The 22,309-nt window shown below is 45.7% G+C and overlaps 1 protein-coding gene across 1 annotated transcript; it reads left to right on the top strand.

Moving 5' to 3' along the window:
- Positions 1–13,485: 13,485 nt before the first annotated feature.
- Avpr1b (arginine vasopressin receptor 1B) lies at positions 13,486–22,084 on the top strand. Its single transcript, XM_005329491.4, has 3 exons — positions 13,486–13,575; positions 14,276–15,227; positions 19,455–22,084. The coding sequence occupies exons 2-3, from the start codon at positions 14,288–14,290 to the stop codon at positions 19,775–19,777; spliced, it is 1,263 nt and encodes a 420-aa protein (XP_005329548.1). The 5' UTR covers positions 13,486–13,575; positions 14,276–14,287; the 3' UTR covers positions 19,778–22,084.
- The last annotated feature ends 225 nt before the right edge of the window (positions 22,085–22,309 follow it).

Here is a 22,309-nt window from a genome sequence, read left to right as displayed (position 1 = left end):
CTATGTTTTAAATTTCCATATTTCAGGCCTGAGATTAGCATAAAAAAGAAGCAAGCACAGCAAAATGAAAATATGTTGAATCTAGGTGGTGGGCCCATGGGGCTCATTCTGATATTTTTGTGAAAAGGGTGAAAGCAATATTTTTGGCAGCATAGAAGGAACAAGTTGATCAGCAGCATTCTTCCGAGACCTCAGTGCCAGGTCAGAGCAGGGCATGGAGGGAATGGGGGTGACTTGGGGGTGGCTTTAGGGTGGGAGAGGGTCCTGTGACATCTTTCCCTTAGCCCACCATCAATGGGTACTGAAAGGGCATCCAACTGGACCCTAATACTCCTCTCATGTGCATTACTCAACCTAATTAAATAGATTTATAACTTTTTTTTTTTAACATTAGGGACAGAGCTGACCGCATGCATACCGCCCCTCCTACCAGTCTTCTCTGAGTGCACAAGATACCCTCCTCCTACCCAAGAGACCCCCCTTTGCCTCTGTGCCCTGCTTTAACCTGGCACCTGTGATACAGAGCTGATAAATATGTCCCTTCTCTCCTGCTCCATCCCCTCTCCCCCTGCTGGGTCTCCAGGGATCCCAGGAGAGTGCCTCTGGGTTACCAGGAAGCTGACACATGCGAGCTGGGCAATGATAATGCTTCTCACTCTAGAGACTTGTCTTCAACTGCTCACTGGCCAAATGCCAGCACTGTTCTTGCTTCCCCTTGCTCTGCCCTTGCCACCTGCCAGCTTAGGAAACTGACATGTGGCATCTGAGAGAGAAAGGACTTCTGAAATCAAGAAGTGCAGCCTCCCAAGCAGACCAGGGATCCCCTTGGGATCTCTGTTGGGGGGTCACCTGGCCTCTGCTGAAATGTTTCCATGTCAGATTCTTTCCACGTTTATGGGGGACTCGTATGTGTCAGGCAAGTGCCAGGCACTAATCAGGGTCAGAGCCCAATAACATCTCCCAGGGTCAATAAAGCTCAGGAATAAAATGAACAAAGACATGTCAGTGTCCATTTGCAGACCCGGGAGCTGGAGTTGGAAACTGCAGCACCAGGAGCTCTGGACAGGTGCAGGCAATGAAAAACGGCCAGGAGGCAGAGGACAGTGTCAGTGAGGCCAGACCAGGAGCTTGGCTTCACCAGTTCGGGTCCTGGGGACCTTGCTAACTTAACCTTATAAGAAACTCCCATGTTGAGAGGCCAATGTACAAATGAACGATGAATGGACCCAGATGTTCAGTGAACAGAGTGTTCACAGCTGCTTCCCGACAACACACTTCTTGGACTGGAATTTACAATCAGGGAGTTGCTTGGTGGGCTTAGAATCAGCCCCCAAGTAGGGAGAGGTGGCTGGGAAGAGGCCAAGGAGGGGGCACCCCCAGACCTTTCACACCATAATACCCACACCCACAGAGGGGTGTCTCTTCTTAATTTGGGCTTTTTTGATAGCCGCACAACATCATCTCAACAAATTTTAACTTCCTTCATGTTACTTTTATTTCTCATCATGCTTTCCTGAGTTGACTGTGACATTCTGGGAGAGAAGAGAAGACTTAATGGTGTCGGGAGCTACCTACAGTACTAATTCTGGTATTTCTATACCAATGTAGAGAAATGTGGCGATGGTGGAGAACAGTTTGGCAACTCTTCTCTTTCTCTGGGTCTGTGTGATGTCAACAGGTGTGTGCAAAACTCACAAACTGCAAGGTGACAGCGACCTGCATGGAGGAGTGTTGCTGCCAGATAGAGCAACTCGAATGTAAACACACTCTGAAGGCTCCTCGCTGCTGGAAAATGAGGACAAATGACAACGGATGCTCAGTGGAGTGAGGAGACAGTGGTGAGTCCTGGGGACATGGGTGAGCTGGGGAGACCACGTCCTTCATAAAAGGACCACCACTGCTCAGCTCCAGAAGATTGTGGCCATGTGGGAATTAATTTATTAATCTGAAGTTACCAGATCTGACGTTTTTTAAAGAAAAGTTGGCAATCAGGATTTTTTTTTTTTTAGGTGAAATCACCTGCTCTTTGAACATTGACAACCAACTCAAAACTTAAAAAAAAAAAAAAAATGTTCACTAAACAAAACCTGTTGGGGGGTCAGATCCAGTGAGTCCAGTGAGCAACTTCTGCCAAATGTGTAAAAGGATTCCCTGATTAAATGTTTTTAGAAAATATAGATTTCAAAAAATAAAGAAAACAGAAAAAAAAAAGCAGGCACTTCTTTGATGTTGCTTTGTAGCAGTAGAACTCCTCAGGCCTCTCAGAAATCGATGTGTGTTTGAATCTCCAGTTCAAAACAACACAAAAGTTGAGTGTTGAAATCTCCTGATTTCAGCATCTAGAGATGTCCACGTGTCTCCATGTTTTCTGTCAATTGGTTGGCTTCATTTCAGCCAGTGACAAAGCTAAGGGGGACATCCATCTGAGGTCTCAGATGCCTGTGTACCCATTGCTGACTGCAGGGTGACACAAGAACAGAGACAGCCTGTCCTGGCTTATCCGGCTCACGTATGTCATTCCAGAACTGTTTGGGTGAATTTATTTTGCCCAGAAGCTTCAGGCTTTTGGCCCCTGTCAGTCTTACCTCCTGCAGTGGTTTCCCTCCTTCGCTTCCTGCTCTTCATCCATGGGAAATCTGGTTGCACGCTCACCCCCACGAAACCCTTCCCAATGCAGCCCCTGACTCGTTTCTCTGCATTCTCCTCCTGAGATAGCGCTGATTTCCCCTTAGAGAAAGCCCATATGTAGGACTCGGCAAAGCAGAGGAACCCAAAAGATAGGAAAAGGGCAACTCCAGTGAATTGAACCAGAATATTGCAATTGGAAAATTCTAAAAGGCTTTTTAAATTTCAGCATCGATTTGAGCCCTCAGCATCATTTTTTTTTGAATTAGACTCAAGGCTTGGGGCCTCTGCTAGCATAAATGAAATCAGTTTGTTGGGACTATTTCATACTTTTTATTCGTCTGTTATCTATAGCCTTCCAGCTTCCCAAAAGGAATTGGCGACTGCAATAAAAAAACACATCCATGACGTGGGTTGACATGTGGCATCTGCCCTCCCTTTCTAGCACCTCTAGCTCTTATCTCGCTGTGGGCCTGTTGCCAACACCTCTGGATAAACTTCCTCTGGCTCCCTTTTCAAGTCCTTCTGTGCTCTGCTTCCAGAAAAATCTTTCTAAAACAGGTAGGTCTTATGCTACCTTCCTGTTTTGTTATCGTCTCTACGTACATCATGAGCTCCCTAAAAAGATAAAGCAGACATCTTTATATTTCCCAGGTTAGAGTGATTCTCAAATTTTGGTGGAGAGATTTCAAATGTAATTCCCTGACTTTCACCTCAAAGGCTCTGACTTGGTGGACTGGGCTGAGGCTCAGGAAACTACCTTTTAAGCCCCAGACACCCAACTCAGAAGATTGTGATGCTGGTGGTCTGCACACTGCATATTAAGAAGTATTATCTGAAATCTAGTAGGGACCTAATGAAGGGAGTAGAGTTTAGCTCTTCAGCTCATTCACTTGTATTTTATCTTCTCTGGAATATTGTATTTCCAAATTTTCTTTCCCCCCGGCATCTGGCAAGGTATTGATTAATTTTATGCTGTAGTAGGGTGTTTTTTTTATCACTCAATTTTTATTTGAGATGATGTTAGTATTTTCTTAAATTTTTTTTGCATTTTATTTTCTTGTAGTAGTTTTAAAAAGTGGAAGGGACAAGAAGAGGAAAGAGCTTTTAAGTGGATGTCACTGAATATCTGGGAATTAGCAAGGCAAAGCTTTGGAGGCAAATGATGCCGTCAGTGAAGTGTGGGTGCTATCAAAATGCTTGGGCCTCACCACCATTCACCCCTCCAGAGCAGAATGCCAAAAAGATGAGATGGCCGGTGGATGCATTTATGCCCTAATTTCTCATGTGATGCTCACTTTCTAAAAAGGGACTCAGAGCCAGAGAGGAGCTGTGGCCATAAATAATCTGATGCGCAGTTCACTAAACATTTACTGTTTACTAAGCCCCATGCACACATAATCTCTAATCGTCCCTGTGACCTGCAGGTAGGTGTTAAGTGTCCCCATTTTTCTAGATAAGGAAATTGTCTGCCTACTTTCCATGACATCTCATGACTCAGACAAGGGAAGACAACAGGGCAACAGGTATACCAGAAGTCACCTTTGTCATGAGACCCCACAGGGAAAGGGCCTGCAGAGGGAAGGGAAAATCGTAGGCTCAAGGATCTTCCTGAAGCGACAAGAAATGACTCTTCTGTGCCCAAGTGCTCATGGTGACTTTTCCTGTGTAAGTTTTAAACACTCCCAAAACAGACCTTGAAAAGCGTGAGATCTCTGTAATCTGTTCAGTTTATTTTCAGCCAAAGATGAGTTATGAGAAGTCATTGACACTTTCTTGGGCTCCAATTCCACTTAATAGTTTATGATGACAATATGGATATAAATTCTCTCTGGCTCAGACCACTCACCAGCAAAATTATTATAATTCCAGGGCTTGAAAACACTCCTCATCTTTTGGGGTATCCCTCTCACCTGTGTTGTTGAGCTGTAGTCCTCTGGCTACCTGGTGAGGTCCCTTCTCTGTGGTTCTGGGTGATCACCAAGAGGCTCTCAGACTTGGTATGGTATCCTTCCTCCTGGACACAGGATTGATGTGCTGCCGTGTGATAGGGAAGCTGCTCCTGCCTCCGAGTACCTGTTCATGTCTCAGTCACCTCGGAGGGCCACCCCAGGGTTAGGATTTGTTAAGAGGCCCCCAGCCAGAGTGGCATGTGCTCTATGTCCCTCAGTACTTCTGATGCAGGGAGCTTTCATTTGACTTGCTTTTCCAGGTCATTAATGCTCCTTTCTTGAGAAGCCTCATCTGGCTGGATTCTGGAGCTGCATTGGAAGATCACTTGGGCGCCAGCACTCTATGCTGCTTGGAGTCTCACATGCTGACTCTTACTCCTTCCTCCCTTGGTAGATTGCTTTCCTTTCTGGGACACTGTCTGGCAGATTAGAAGATGGCCACTAGTCCCTAGAACTTCAGGGTTGGAGCCTTAGAAAACGGTCACCAATGGATTCTTTCCTGAGCACTCCATGAAAGCCTGAAGCAAACACAGCCTCCAGCCCACCAGCCTCTATCTGGCCCACCATGCCCAAACGTGTAATAGGTGCACACTTTGAGTCCTGTGGTGAGGGATCCTTGCTTCATATAGTATTTGAGTAGCACTGCTAGCATAGTGCCTGTATTTCCTGAACCCCAAGTGGATGCAGTGTATTCATTTTGCAAGAAGACTATTTGCAGTTAAGTATAACTGGACATGTGGCTAATATTTATTGAAGATGCACAAGATATCTATCAGTGGCTCAATCCATCACACGTCACCATTACAGCTTCTTTAGGGAGGTAGAGAAAAGCAGGTACAACCAGACTTCTGAGACCAAGTTCACCTGCACCATGGAGTTGACAAAAGACTTCCCTGCTGTCCAGAGTTGTGAAGATGAGGAGCCTTGAAGGCTGGTAAGATTCAGATAAATCAAAAGAATTCTCCCGTGAGGGCAGCAGAGTGAAGGACCGAGCCCTGTGGATGGAGGGGCCCCAGGAGAACAGCTTGCCCAGAGCAGAAGATTGATCTGTCCATCGGGAAATCATTGTGATGAAGTGCACAGACAGAGTTGGGATCTAAGCAGTGTTTTCAGCCCAACAGTGAGAATAAAATGGGATCAATTGATGGGAGGCTAGAGGTAAGGAGACTACCCAGGGGCTGTCATCCTCATCTTGATCGTCCTTAACTGGGTCACCTGCTTCTCCGACTCTGGAGGAGATCCACAGGAACCCCCACTCACGTACTTCAGGAGGTCCACGAGCCTGGCTTTCTCTGAGTCCACCTGGCCTGGCTCCAGTGTCTAGCTCCGCTAAATGCTCATTATGCAGTTTACAGTCTTCTTTCCATCTCTGCCTCAACGCCGACAGCGATATGGCTTTTTCTCCGCTCTCTCCCCATGCACCCCAGTGTGTTTTCACAAGGAAGATATGTATGGAGGGGAGTAGAGTGCTGGCAAGAGCATGTGTACATCAAAGGGCTATTAGAGCCCACAGCTAAAATTAGCCTTCCCACAGGCCCTTTCTGCCGACTTGGCATTCCTGAAGCCAGGCCCTGGCCCTCTCTCCCTTCCTTTCTCTATGTCTCCACTGTCCAAATCCTCTTGATGTTTTATGCTAGTGGTTTAACCATCTTTTTCTTGCTACTTTACAGGCCAAACAGTCAGAGTCTCATCTTTATCTCTCTGAAGTGGATTAGGTATTTTCCTAAGCAAAAGTGATTCCTGCCTAAGAGAGAGTAAGGGACCAGTTTAATGAATAAGGCAGCCCTGGAGCACTCTTGGGGAGCTCAGCTCCCACTTTGAAAACCAAAGGGCTAGATGATTTTTGAGAGTCTTTCCACAATTCAAGTTGGAGGAGTCTATGATTCCTGCATTTTGGGAAGGAATGCAGAGTTGAGAGGAAGGAGTGTTAACTTAGAGCAGTGATCCTCAAAAATTTTCTCCAGATTCCCCTTAGGGTTCTTAAGAGGACCCACAAAGAACTTTTATTTTTGTCCCTATAGCAGTCTTTATATCCTGTGTGATCTTAACCTAGTATTAACTTCTCTGAATCTCAATATCCTTCTTCAACTTAGGATCAAAATTATGAGAAATAAATGAGATGATACAAGATCAAGGTTTTTTTTTTTTCAATTTTGAAAAGTTACGTGAATATGAGTTGTTATTAGTATATTATTCTTATTAAGTAGTTCATGAATATCTGCCACCTTTTTATGTTACCTAAGGATGCAGGAACAGCATATTATGGCAGAAAAAAATTGGTTTCTGTAGTTTTCAGTGGAAAGGGCTTGGAATCCTGGTCCACCATTTACCAGCTGTGTGGACGCTTGGGGAAGTCACTTTCCATCCATCTCTGCTTCGTCTCAATTTCCTCACCATTGTGAGGGAGGAATAAAAGGGAAAATAACACATGAAAGAATTTGGGTCGTATCCACAGAGGTGGCTCCAGGTAGATACTAAAAGACAAATGAAATCTGATCTGTGCATTTCTCTGGCTTGCTGGCTCACTCACATCTGCTCTCTTATAAGATCCCTTGACTGGCAGTTTTTATTTATTTATTTATTTATTAGTTGTAGATGGATACAATGCCTTTATTTTATTTATTTATTTTTATGTGGCTCTGAGGATCAAACCCAGGGCCTCACACATGCCAGGTACGTGCTCCACCACTGAGCTCTAACCCCAGCCCTGACTAGAGTCTTTCATCAAAACTTCACTATAGACCAACAATTCCATCTTCGGCTGCCATGAGCTGTCTGTGGGTTGCACCTGGGTCAATGTGCATGGAGACCTTGTAGATCGAGACATCTGTTATCTGGGAATGGCCAGTGGACATTTCCTCTGGTCAATTGCCCAGGGACAATATGAATCTCTTTCCTGCTCGCTGTGGCCCACATAGCACCTGAGATGGGTGTGACCTGCCAAGATGTCAATCAGCCTGCTGACTGCAAGACATCACAAGCAAAACTTCGCCCTTGAAACTGTATCCCTGTCTTTGATGAACCCCTTAAATAAACCACCGGAGGTCTTTGTCTAGTTCCAGAATCCATGTGGACTAGATCTATCAGAGGTTTCATTTCCTGTAAACATATTTCTGAGTATTTGTGCTTTGTTATTTGCTAATTACCTGAGATTGTAAGTTTTAGGGTAGCTTGGATTATCCTGGGCCCTCTGAAAAAATAACACCTAACCCAAGGAAGGATGTTATTTTTTCAGAGGGCCTGTTTGAAACATCAGTATCTCCTGACAGGGGTAATGTTTAGCTTTAACAGCTCCACCTGGTTTGGGCTATTGTAGAACTGTAGCATCAGAGAACTGTAAAAGAGGTACTGCAGGGCACTTAGAGATCAACAAATCCTACCACCACCATTTTCCTTCGTAAGAGGAAGTGACAAGGTGACTTCACCAAGGGCACTCAGAGTTTAAGTAGTATTCAGAGGAGAACCTGGGTTTCTCAATTTCAAGTTCAATTTTTTCCCCCATATCTTCCATCCCCTCTCCCCATCCTTCCAACAAACATTTATTGAGCACCCACTATGTGCCAAGATCTACGGTAAGAGTTGTTGACACAGATAATAGGCAAGTTGATCACTTCATGTCACCTGCCTCTGCACATTAGCCATATGGATTGATGAGCTTCCCTCCCCAACACCACCCGTGGGGCACAGAAGAGGTTAAGTACTGATGGGAGGATAAAGGAAGTGCAACATGGGCAGTAAAAATTTCTAGGGAGAATATGGGAACAACGTGAGAGTGGGGAGCAGGAGGGAGTAGTAAAGAGAAGTGCGGGTCCCGGAAAGCAGACTTGCAAGGGACCTTGAGGGAAGTCTCCTTTCTCCTCAGCATAAGGAAGAGCCTTGAGCCTCACCTTTGGGGAGGGAGAGAGCACTGATGTTTGAATACAAGGGGCGGGAGACCAACTCCGCAGCCATCTCTCAACCTCTACACCTCTCTGGCTCTGCAGCTCTGCACCCCTGGTTTCTGTCTGGGGCTCCCTCCCTCTAAGAGTCATGTATCTGCATTGGCTGGGGCCAGCTTTCCCAGAATTTAGAAAACTATGCTGTGCATCTCTACTCTGCGAGTCAGTGTCCTCGTCTCATCACACTCCAGGGAAACTTATTGGAGAGCCGAGAGCCACAAGGAGCTTAAAAGAGAAGCTAATACTTTCTCATGAGTGGATGATAACTAATGCAGAAGGTTTCAGCTGTTCCTCAAGGGGAGTCAAGGGCAGTGATATTTGCGCATAATAGGATGACTTCCTGTTCCAAGAAGCCAGGTCAGAGAGCTAAACAGCCTGGGGAGAATCCAGCCTCAGCTCCAAGAAACTGTCTAAGCACTAACTTTCCCTTAGAACTGAAGTCCACCCTGGGGCCAGGCAGGGAGATCCGTGGTATCGTGTAAAGGACCATCACTCTTGAGCTGCCTGGTATATTCTGGCCACTAGGATGCCTGGGTACTAGATCTCTCTTCTGCGTCACTCACAGCCAAACATTTCAGTGGGATGTGGTCTGAGAGGCTCCCAGTGCCACTGTGCACTTGACTCAGGCCTCATGGGGCTGTTGAGATTCTCACTAACAGTAGAGTCACTCCTCTGATCTACTATCCAGAAAATCTCTGTCAAAAGGCAAGCCATATATTTTTGAATTATTATACTCATCTCTCTAATGAATTTTTAAAATCTCTACAGTAAGTTTGAAAAATGAGGTGATATTACTGGCAGGGATAATTCATTTACTCATTTATGCCCGTTCAATTCTGAATGAACATTCAACATAAAACTATTAGGCTTTTACTACTTGCCAAAAACTGAGTTGGTCTTAGAACTTCAGCCTGAAATCTTTGCCTTGAGGCAATGAATCAAAATCTCTTTGGGTGAGGCTTGGACATTTTACCATTTGTCCGGAAGTTCTAACCTGTGGCCACATTGAACCACCATGCTGAGAAAAGGGTGAATCGAAGGGGAGAGAATACCCAGGAAGAGTTAGGTCCTGCCTGGGCTCTGACCTTCCACAGCTGTGTGATTTGGAAGACCTCATTTGCCTCTTGTGCTTTTAGGTTGGGCTTTCTTCTGGAAAATGAAGGGATGGGAACTGATGGTCTGTCTTAGAGGTCTTTTCTATCACTCCTCGTCCTTTTGACCAGAACTAAAAGGCGAGTCCCTTTCAACTGTGACATGCTGTGACTCTACAAGATATCTTATGGTGAGAGAAACAAAGGAAAGACTTCTGTGGAGTCTCTAAAGCCCAAACCCATCAGGCTGAACCTCTGCCTTCCATACTCACTTTTTAAAAATTTTTGCTTTTTTTTTTTTTCCTTTTTGGTACTGGGGATTGAATTCAGGAGTAAGTCGTGTAGCTCATTCCTTATAATAAATCTCCATAAACACTCTCTTGATATAAATATGGATATTGATATAGGTATAGATCTACATCCCATTAATTCCTTCTTTGGAGAATGCTGACTAGCACAAAAATGGTAATACACTATAATTTAAAAGTCCTTATCCTTGAGAAATAGATATATGAAATATTTACAAATGAATGATATGATATCAGACATCTCCTTCAAAATAATCTTGAGGTAGAGGGGAAATGGATAAAAATTTAGATGAAACAAGATTAGCTTTATAGTGATAATTGTGAAAGTCAGGAAATGGAAACATGGAGTTTCCCTAAGCTATTCTCTGCCTTTTTAGATGATTAAATTTATCTTTAATGAAAAATTTTAAATGGAAGAAAAAACTTCTGAAAAGTTGAAAAATAGAGGTGGTATAAGGGATTACTTTTCCCCATAACAACTACTATGGAATACTATGACTATAATCATGCATATAAAAAAATTTAAAAATTAAACAGTGAAGAGGACCTATCATAGGCATAATAGTTAATGGTAAAACTTTAGCTAATTCTTATTCAAGTTTAAAACATCAGTGATTCCTGCTTTTCAACATTATTCTGGACTCTTAGACTTCACAATAAGACAAGAAAAAGAAATAAGAGCTAAATAGATTGGGATTAAAAGACCAAATTTTATTATTGTTTGCAGATAATACTGTATGCATAGATAACCAAAATAATTTACAAACTACAGAAAAACAGCAAGATACCAAATCAATAGTATTGCTATGTACTGGCAATAAGTAATTAGTGATTTGTCATTAGAAAATGTGGTAGAACAAAATAATGTAAATAATAACAATATAATCTGTAAGGCACATTGGAATAAATGTATCACAAGGCAGGAAGACATTTATGAAGAAAATTATAATTTTTATAAGAAAATTATTGAAGGACATAAGAAAAGACCTAAATAAAATCATAAGTAAGTTAATCCTCTCCCATATTATTCTCTAAATGCAATGCTTATCTAGAAGCTCAACACAACTGTTTGAGAACCTATGTAAACTGATACAAAATTTAACAATTTCAAAATTTTGATAAATACTTTGAGAATATGCATTGTAGAGCTATAGTGCCTAAAATAGTGAAACACTGGAATAGGAATAAAAAATAAAATCAATAGAATATACCAGAGATCCAAGAAATAGTCTCATATAGAATTGAAAGTTGATATATCACACAGGTGATAATTGGTATTAGTGGGCTGTAAGGAGTGATTGGTTTGCCATGTGGAAAACAAAATTAAGTTAGATTTCTACTTCACATATACACAAAAATAAATTCAGATGGGTTGCAGACCTAAACATGAAAAACAAATTTAAACTTGTTAAAAGAAAATGTAGGGGGAAATACTGCTATTCTTGATGTAGGGAACACAAGAAAAGGAGAATAATTAGATCATAATGTAAATGTTCCATGTAACAAATGATCTGACACGAAGTTAAAAGATAAATAGATTAGAGAAGACATTTGCAACATATGAAAATAGGTAAAAGATTCATATCAGAACATAAAGAGAGGTCCTGCAAATTCATAAGAAAAACAACCTAATAAAAGTCTTGCAGAGGATATGAAAAATTCACAGAGAAGGAAATTCAAACAAGTAAAATATGCAAAGGTGCTCATAACTTATATATAACCACAGAAATACAATAGCAAGATGAGATGCTATTTCACATTTATGATATTGGTAAAAATTTAAAAGTGTGACTATGAGAATATTTGGAAACTAAAATACAACTGTTAGGACAATTAATTTAGAGATCAAAATTTTAGAGTATGGCTTATCTAATTGAAAATTCATAACTGTATGACCCAATAATGCTTATACCCAGTGCATACTTCTAGATACATACCGGAGAGAAATTCAGACACATGAACATAGGAGACATGAAAACATTCATTGTACCATTTAAGCAAATATGTGTACATGAATCAAAACATATTATACTCCATAAATGTGTTCAATAATCATCAGTAAAAATTTTAAAAAGAAATGTATCCACATAGATATAATAAATAAATAGTGGGGAAAACCTAGAAATAACCTAAATTATAAAAATATAATTATGGGTACATAAAAGGTACTATATTCACATGCTCATTAAGAAAGAACTAGATCTATCCTATGTATCAGCAAAAACAGATCTCAAAAATAATGTAGAATTTAAAAGCAAGTTCCAGAATAATACATGTAGTATGATATCACTTACATAATATTATATATATATATGTTGTAGATAGACACAATACCTTTATTTATTTAACTTTATGTGGTGCTAAGGATCGAACCCAGGGCTCCACACATAATAGGCAAGCTCTCTACCACTAAGCCACAACCTTAGCCCCTACATAATATTTTTTAAACATGCATTTTAAGGGACTACATCCAGAAATGAATGGCAGCTAGGACGTGGAGACAAACTCAGACAGACCTTTTGAGAAGTTTCACTGGGAAGGAGAAGGGGCTATCACAGTTGGAGTTGGTATAGTGTCTGAGGAGTTCAAATTATTTTTTTAAAGTACAGTACTAGAGCATATAGATGTGAGCTGGCAGAGAGACTGAAAATAATCACCCATAAAGAGCAAATTCCTTGAGAAAGTGGAATCTTAGGCTGAAGAGCACAAAAGGAGATAAATTTGTAGGCTGTACAGGATGTAGAACCTTCCAGAAGTGGTGCTAATTGGATGTGCAGATGGGGTAACATTGTAAAGGGGTTTGAATCCAGATGGACTAAAGGCAAGACAAAGGACCTCCCTACCATTACAGACCCAGCCTTTCCTGAGATTCTTGGACCACAGTACTGTCACTCCTAACGAAATCTGCTCTAGAGCGTCCCCATAATGCACTTTGTGTTGTGAACTCATGGAAGATGGAGTGAATTCCAATACCACGCAATACCTGCATTGACCTGTAAGTTTCCTCTGTACCCTCAGCACCGCCTCTCGCACAACGACCTAATGCAAATGCTGCAGCTGTGCTTTGGACAAAGCATGCTGGGCTGGTTCGGGTCCTGCCTCGACTGATTACTGGTTCTGTAATCTTCTAGGGCAAACTGTCTAACTTCTCCAGGGCTCAGGTTTCTGTCTCACAATGTGGTTAACTGCGTTTATGTATTTTGGAAGCAACCAGCTCAAGAAAAATACTCAGGACAGGACAGGATTTATGACTCCCCCTAGCTGAAAATACTCGGAATTTTTCCTTCCTTCTTCTCCCTACCTGGGATCCCAGGTCTAGCTCTTCCATCCCTCCACCCCACTCTCCTTCCCATAAACGTCTTTACTTTTTCTTCCCCTCCCGATAGTCCTTCGCCTGAGACTGTGGGGTATCGCCTGAGACTGTGGGGTAGGATGTCGCTCCTAAGTGACCGCTCCTTGTAGTGATTTTAGATCCTTCACGGGAGCCCCAGGCAGGGGGCGTGCCACACTACACTGCCAGCCTTACTTTCTGCGTAGGTGGCAAGAGGCCAGCTCTTACACACACACACACACACACACACACACAGCCCGGGTGTGCATCTGTCTGGAGAGAGTCGGAAGCTGCAGGGTGCGAGTGTAGAGACGTTTGTCTGCTAAGTCCGTGAGTCCTGCGGGCTGGTGGGAGCTTGCTTGCGTTGCTGGGTTCTTCTTACTAGCTCCCTGTCCCTGGGCCACTGCCCCTACTCCTCCTCCCGTTTTGCTCCCTCCCCCAGCAGTCTAGCAGTCCAGCCTGGTGGGTGCCTGTGAGCCTCTCTCCGCCCTCCCACTGCAGGAGCCAACCCGGGAGCCAGGGAGCCCGGGAGCCCGGGCCTCTGGACTCTGCTGGAAGCGCATAAAACCCGCTGGGCTCCAGCCCCGGGCTCGGCTCCTGCTCGCTTTAAGAGCGCGTCTCTAGGCTGGAGCCTGCAGCTTGACCTGTGATCTTGGATTGCACCTTTGAGCAGGCATCCACTCTCCACTTACAGAAAGTTGGGAGAACGTGAATTTGGAGTGATCTGGGGACAAGTGGCAGCTGGCCCAGGTCTCTCCTTACCCGAGCTCATCCTGCACAGCCTCCCCTGTTCTTTCCATCCCAACACCCCATCTGCTTGATCGGTTTTTCTTTCCCGGGTTCCCCTGCCCACTTGGGGCCAGCTCTGTTTTCTCCTTCCTTATCCCATTCTCCCTCCTCTCTTGATCCCTGTCCTTGACATTGTTAACTCCTGCTTTCAAGCCTTCTCCCTATCATTCCCATCTTTCTCTTCTTAAACTTTCACCTCGATACTTCATTCACACCTTCCCTCCATTTCTCCCACCCCCAGCAAACCTTGACCATGGATTTGGAGCCTTCCTGGACTGCCATACCCAACCCTGGGGGCACCCTTTCTGCCCCCAATGCCACAACACCCTGGCTGGGCCGGGATGAGGAGCTGGCCAAGGTGGAGATTGGCATCCTGGCTACCGTCCTGGTGCTGGCCACAGGGGGCAACCTGGCTGTGCTGCTGACCCTGGGCCAGCCAGGCCGCAAGCGCTCCCGCATGCACCTGTTTGTGCTGCACCTGGCTCTGACTGACCTGGGTGTGGCACTCTTCCAGGTGCTGCCCCAGCTGCTCTGGGACATCACCTACCGCTTCCAGGGTCCTGACCTCCTCTGCCGGGCTGTCAAGTACCTGCAGGTGCTCAGCATGTTTGCCTCCACCTACATGCTGCTGGCCATGACAGTGGACCGATACCTGGCCGTCTGTCATCCTCTGCGCAGCCTCCAGCAGCCCAGCCAGTCCACTTACCCTCTCATCGCGGCTCCCTGGCTGCTGGCTGCCATCCTTAGCCTCCCCCAAGTCTTCATTTTTTCTTTGCGGGAGGTGATCCAGGGCACAGGGGTGCTGGACTGCTGGGCTGATTTCCGCTTCTCCTGGGGGCCACGGGCCTACATCACCTGGACTACTCTGGCCATCTTTGTCCTGCCTGTGGCCATACTTACAGCCTGCTATAGCCTCATTTGCCATGAGATCTGTAAGAACCTAAAAGTCAAGACACAGGCTGGGAGGGTGGAAGCAGGGGGCTGGAGGACTTGGAACAAGCCTTCACCTTCTGCCCCAGCTGCGGCCAAGCGGGGGCTACCATCTCGGGTCAGCAGCATCAGCACCATCTCTCGGGCCAAGATCCGAACGGTGAAGATGACCTTCATCATCGTGCTGGCCTACATCGCTTGCTGGGCACCCTTCTTCAGTGTCCAGATGTGGTCTGTGTGGGATGAGGATGCCCCTGATGAAGGCAAGTATGTGGTCTATTCGGGGTGGTGAGGTAGGGAAGAGCGGGAAAGGAGGACAGTAGGGATAGGGCAGGGGTTACAATGTCTCCCAGGACCCGGTGGGTGATAAATGAGTGTAGCCATTAGGAAAGTTGGTGTTTGTCTGTTTTGGTCCATCTTCTGTTGCTGGAACAGAGTACCTGAGACTGAGTGACTTATAAAAGAAAAAAGTTTAGCTCTTACTGCTCTGAAGGCTGGAAAATCCAAAGTTAAAGGTTTGCATCTGGGGAGGGACTCTCTGCAGAGTCTCTGGGTGGCACAGGATATCACAGGACTTAGGAGAGATAGCCAAACTGACTTTAATAGAAGAAATATTCTTGTGATAACAAACCTACATCCTTGATAATTCATTAATCTATCAATCCATTCATGAGGGCAGAGCCCCTGACCCAGTCACCTCCCGAAGGTCCTACCTGCAAGTATAATGGACATATGACAGTGGAGATTATGCTTCTGACATGAATTCTGGAGGACAAACATTCAAACCATAACATTTTCCCGTGTGAAGAGGGACAGATGCAACTCTCGTCCAGCCTACGAATGCTATGTATCTTTTATGTGAAATTTCCTGATTTTAAAATTTGGGTATCTAACTTAACAATTTGAAAATACTGTGTGGTGCTAATGAGCTGTAACTGTAGGCAGATTTGCCCAACCAACTTCCAGTTTGCCAGATGGGCTTTAGAATTCAAGGATTCTAGAGTTGAAGGGTTTTTTTTTCCCCCAAATGATCTGGTCCAGGATGACAATTTGTGGCCCAGAAACTGTCTCTCTCTTGGCACTCTTCCCTCCTGTACCTGGACATCACTTTGAGCTCCATCTCAATGGCCACTTTCAGTTAATTAGGGCTGACACATGACAACCCTCAAATTTCAAGTGCAGCCAGGTACGGTGGTGCACACCTGTAATCCCAGCAGCTCAGGAAGCTGAGGCAGGAGGATCCCAAGTTCAAAGCCAGCCTCAGTAAAAGTGAGGCACTAAGCAACTCCATGAGACCCTGTCTCTAAATAAAAATACAAAATAGGGCTGGAGATGTGGCTTAGTGGCTGAGTGCCCCTGAGTTCAATCCCTGGTACCCACCCCACCCTGCAAAAAATTTCAAGTTCAGCCACTTCATTGTGTCAATGAAGAAACAGAGACTCAAAGAGGAACCATGACTTGCTCAAGGCCACACAGCTAGGGAGTGGCAAAGTAAAGATTTTAGCCCAGGTCTTCTGCCTCCTTGTCTTTTCCCTCAACCCAGCCTTGCTCATAACCCTGGTTCTAAAAGTGCCTCCACATGAAGGGCCTTCCTCTTACATAAAAAACAAAACAACAACAACAACAAAACAAAACTGGGATGCCTCAAGAGTCCTGTGTTTCAGTTGGCACATGGCAGGACTTGCCTTTTTCTTGGGTGAGGTAGACATCAGAGCTTCAGACACTGCCTGGTAGTCCGGTCTTTGGACGTAAGCTTGTTCCCAGGAAGGCAGGGCTGTGTCTGGGCAGCCTAAGTGTTGGAGGCTGGTGTTCAAGGGCCTCTGTTCCTGCTACTCTAAGCAGAAGCAGGGCATGGAAACACATGCATGAGGACCTTTGGGCGCCTGTGATAGGAGTGACCGTGCTCTGCAGCACACCTCATGGTATGCACGACTCAGAACACGTACTGGGAGCACCGTGCGAGTGCCTTGGGGAGGCTCTTTCAGGATCTTTTGGAAGTTTCCTGAGAGTTCATGGTCCAGCAGCTCAGGCTACAAATTCCTACCAGCCCGTAAGGAGTTGTCCCCCTTGAGTTTGTTTCTGATCTCATTTTGGTCATCCTACTCAAGCCAAATGCTTTGCTTTTCTACAGACCTGAAATAGAGGAAGGCCATGCATTTAACACAACCATGCAGGAGAAAAGCAAAAGTAATGTCCAACTATGACAGTCCCATTATCTACCTTCTTAGCTACCCATTTGACATCAGTCTGAACAAGAGGCTGTTTGTAAATTATCCTATAAAGGATAAGCATATGAAACCCAACCAACTACAAGGCTCTCCCTCTGTAGCCGAGGTCAGACTAGAAGAAGGGAGAGCTTCCTGGGGCCAAGCACACTGAGTTTTCCTGCTACTGTGGGGTGATTTTCTCTACCATACATCCGAGGAAGTTGAGGCTGGAGAGGTAAAATAACTGGTCCAAAATGCCCTGCTTGTAGGAGACGGAGCCAAGACTTGGATGGTTTTACTCTGAACAAGCACAACTCAGCCAATGGCACCAGGAGGGGAGGTGGTCATTTGCCCCTTTAATGAGGAACATAGGAGAAGATGGGCATCTTGCCAATCAGCCAGTGTGGCTTTCTGGGCTTGCCTTGGTATCCACAATCCTCATAAGCCTGTCCCCAGCACCTCGTTCTTCACCTGTGTAGAGGGTTTTACCACTTCCCCAGGGCCTGAGAGAGGAACAAAGTTATTGTACAAACAATGTTTTCTTTCAGAAAAATTAAAGCATTTTGGACTGGGGTTCACTACTTTAAACTTACTTTTCAGCACCCCCAGTTCTCCTCACAACACACTGGTCTCTTGGCCTCCTGGCTCTGAGTTTTTGCACAGAGCCTGCCTGGCTCCCTGCCTCTGTCCCTGTCCCCACAATCAGCTGAGTTTCTGCCTGGACCAACTATGATGGATCTGCCCTCAAGGGCGGAGAAGCAGAGCCCATGTTCTCTGGTGCTTCCTGGTTCATCTCCTGCCCCATACTGTACCTGGCTCAGATGGGCCAAGTCACACAGATGCCTCCTATGCCAAGGAACTTGCAAAGCTACTGTCACTAGTTTAAGCTGAACACTAAATGTATATTGATGAAGCAGCCAGGATGAATACCATCCCCTTAGCCAAAGCAACTCCCCAAGACTTCTGAAGCTCAGGTTAACTAGGCAAAACTGGAGACTAGTCCCTCCCCACTTAGACGTGACCCCCTCACACATATTCACTACTGTGCCCTAGAGCTATGGAAGGAACTGGGTCCACCCAGGCCTTCTTACCTCTTTGATTTGTGTCTCTTATCAAACATTCTTACTCTATCTCTTCTCTTGGGTTACAAGAGGCCATACCTTGAGCACACTCAGGAGAGATGTGCAGGAGGAGCCAGTTTACCTGAAGCTTTGAAGTGCTCTATAGAGCTGTACCTTTGAGTTTGCAGGTTGAATCTCTGATAGGTGCAGGATCTCTGCCTTAGGGCTGGGAAACCTGGGTTTGAGCTGCAGTTCTTATTTACTGTGCTATACAAGTTGGAAAGTGTACTTCTAAATTTCTTCCCAGCTCTGACGTTGCTTTCAATAATTCTACAGTCCCTGGAAAAAGCAAGGTAACTCAGTAAGCCACCTGTGCCATAGCTGTAACTATGGTGGACCCAGGAGTCTGGTGCCCCTCCTGCAGCCTTCCTGTTGGTCTGGGGAGTTTCATTTAGTCTGTTGAAAGATCGTATCTGGAAGGAATCTTGTCAGAGTTTGGCACTCTCCCATTCTGACTGCCTAAGAGAGAAATTAGTTTTTCCCTGCAAAGGGGTCAGTGTGCTCCTAGGGACAATCTGAGAACATGGAACAAGGACTGGAATGGGATACTGAGATGTCCCTAGAAGCTTCCCTCTCTCCTGTGCTTGGAAATGAGGCCATAGAACCTATGGAGCAGCCAGGCTCCACTGATTGTCCTACCAGATCCCTGGCACAGGACCCGGTATAAAGGCAGTACTCCACATGTATTCAGTGACTGAATGTCAGAATAAGTGAGGCTGGCCCTGAAAGGCAAAGATAGAATCTGGAGGGCAGCATAGGAACAGGAGTAGAAGGGACCTGCATTTGGTTATTTTCCCGGTTTATTTCCCAAGTCTACATCCATTAGTGGATTCAAGGTCTAGGCTTTAGAACAAAACCAACTTCTCCTATTTGATCTGGTCCTCTCCCTAACAATTTGGACTCTTCTAAATTCAACTTAAAACTTAGCTCCTGCTCTCACCCTGTGGTTAGTTACAAAACAAACAAAATCAGTGAGGAAGATTTTGGAGTCAAGTGACCCAGGTCAAGTCCCAGCTGTGCTCCTCTCTAGCTACAGAGCCCGGAGCGAATCCCTTCTCCTCTCTGGGACTCGGTTTCCTCATCTGTTCAGTGGAGGGCTGGCCTCTCTCCCAGATCCCTGCAAGCCACCATCCTAAGTCTTCTTGTACTTCTCTTGTGGCAGATTCCACCAACGTGGCCTTTACCATCTCCATGCTTTTGGGCAACATCAGCAGCTGCTGCAACCCCTGGATCTACATGGGCTTCAATAGTCACCTGTTACCACGCCCCCTGCGTCATCTTGCCTGTTGTGGGGGAGGCCGGCCCCGCATGCGCAGACAGCTCTCCAGCAGCAGTCTCTCCAGCCGCCGCACCACCCTGCTGACCCGCTCCAGCTGCCCACCCACCCTCAGCCTCAGCCTCAGTTCGAGGCCAGGGCCGGCAGAGTCACTGAAGGATTTAGAGCAGGCAGACGGGGAAGCCACCACTGAGACCAGCATCTTTTAGAGAAGACTTGTTGGATGGAGCCTGCGACTGCCCCCAGGGCTAGCAGTGGAGGATCTCTGCCCATCTCAGGCACTGGGTGTAAGAGCTGGGAGGTCAGGGTTAGCGTTCCCTGGAACCCAATTTGAGGCAGAGCGAAGAGGCCAGAATAACAGCCCTTAAGATGAAGCCTGTCCTCCTTAGCTCCCAATCTCATGGTGACAGTCAGGCAGAATCAAATGGCCTGCTTCCTGGTGGCCATACTCACAGGGTGTCTTGGAACACACCCACAGGGTGGAGGTGGTGCCCCAGATCTGGGGGGGGGCACTGTCTGAGGGTCCCCAGGTGGCAGGAACTCAGAAGCTGGTCTCATGCCTTAGCTACCTGTCCCCATTCTAACCTGACTTGCACGTCCCAGCCCAACCCCAGGGCGCAGGGAGTGAAAAACTCTAAGGACCTACTTGGATCCTGAATTTTCTTTTTTTTTTTTTTTTTGTATAGGGCATATAGTTTCATGAAGCAAGGTGAATGTGTATTCAGCCTTCACCTGCCATGCCCTCTTGTTTGTGGAAGGGAGATGCAGGATTGGTACAGCGTCTGCTACCCAGTAGGAACTCTGCAAATGTCAGTTCCTTTTCCCCCCATATCCTCCTCCATGGGATGGGTGGCAGGGGGAGTATTGTGTGTCCTTAGTGGTAGAGCCTAACCTGGGTGAGTCGGGGAAGAAAGAGAGGAAAGGATGAGATGAAAATGGTCACAGTGAAATTAAGAGCAGGAATAAACCTCAGAGGCTGCAGGGGCAGGTTTCCCTCCCTCTTCTCCCCAAGAGGTTCCTGCTACTCCTTCCTCTGGGTCTGCATGGAGGAGATGTCTTTAAGGAGGAGTGTGTGACCACAATTCTGGAATAATCCTTGAGGTTCTGCGGAGCTTCCAGTAAAAATTGAATGGATGTGGGGATGGAGTCAGGAGCCCAGGATTCTCATCTCGGCTCTGCCTTGGAAAGTCACCTCCCTCTCGGGGTCTCTGCTTCCTCACCTGTTGAACAGGTGAGATGGTCTCTAAGGTCTTTCTCAGCTCTAAGCTTCTCTGACTTTGCAAGACTGGAAGTGGTGTCATAAGAGATGACGCAAAGGGCATCTAACTCCCAAGCTCTAGGAGAACTCTTGAGTTTTCACCGCAGTGACATTTACACTCTTTAACAGTTATGGTGACTCTGGGTTCTGCCACGGCGATGCTGCCCACTTTGTCTTCAGTTCTGCGATGCTGAATCCTTTTCCAAGGCCAGGAGAGACAGCAGGGCAGGTGGAATCTGAGACTCTGCCCTGCTCCTCCTTATCTCCAGGGGGATTTACATCACGGGGTAGTTTCCTCACCCCAGCTGTCATTCTAAGAGACAGCCTGGATGGTAGAAGGAGCATCAGCTGAAAGGTCAGCAGGGATGGGTCTTGGTTCTGCTGCCACCAATGACCAACATCAGTAAAATGCTGGTAACCTTGCCACCTCAGTTATGAGGGACAGACAGTCCTTTGGATGTAAATGAAGTTTGTAAATGAGTTTGACTCAAGTTCCTTCCTCATTTACTCTTTGCCTTCAGTAGCACCCCTTCTTACCACTATTGTATTTTCTGTTTGGCACTGAACAAGGGAAATGGGCTTTTGGGGATGGCTTTGGGACCCCCCCGCTGTTCCTCCATGGGAAAGTTGTTTTTGATCTTTTCCCAAAAGCAGGTTCTTTCTTATTAAAAACCAATGGAGAACAACCAGCCACTGGGTCTCAGGGTCCCATTCCAGAAAGCTTTGGAGGAAATGGTGGGTCTTGTCTGGATCTATGAATGACAGCTTTTCAGGACCTGTAGGAAGCTCTCATGGACAGACTGGATGAGTCTTAGATGGGACACAAAGTGGCAGGAAACAAGAAGGGGGTTCTCTGCCGTCAATCCCATTCCTAACCGCTAAGCCCAGGAGAAACTGAACAGCACTGTCTCTGGGTGGGACACTTGTGTCAAATGTTGATGCCATTCTGTGGACTGGGAAATACAGTACCTCAGTCCCTTAAAGCCTTCTCAGGAGCAGGAGGTGAGGGACAGGCAGGGATGAGAGGATGGCAGGTAGGGCACTGATCAATTGACTATGGGGATTCTTCAGATTGGCTTTTCCCATTGTTTGATACCAGCCAGTAACTTCCCAGATGACCATGTCTATGTTTTGTATATAAATAGGCCTTTTATCTATCAAAGGGCTATAAATTCAGCCTAGGCTATAGCAGTTCATTCCTAGGTCTGAAACCCAGAGAAGGTTGAAATCCACTAATAAAACCCTTTAATATACAGGACATTGCTGGTAATCTTTGTTTCCTAGGAGCAAGTATAATGGGAATATTCAAGAAAAAAATTAAAACATGATCTTGAGAGAGGGGGGTAGGGCTGGACCACCTCCCTTGGAGTCTGGTTCTGAGCTCATCGGAAAAGCAGAGTGTCTTGGAGTTTGTCATTAGACCACAAGGTGGCACTGTGGAGCTGAAAGTGCTGGCAAAGTTGGTTTGGGCTGGGTCTTGCTG

The sequence above is a fragment of the Ictidomys tridecemlineatus genome, chromosome 10 (assembly GCF_052094955.1).
Source record: "Ictidomys tridecemlineatus isolate mIctTri1 chromosome 10, mIctTri1.hap1, whole genome shotgun sequence".
Lineage (NCBI taxonomy): Eukaryota > Metazoa > Chordata > Mammalia > Rodentia > Sciuridae > Ictidomys > Ictidomys tridecemlineatus.
The sequence above is the reverse complement of the archived record's forward strand: the minus strand, read 5'-3'. Positions and strand labels throughout refer to the sequence as shown.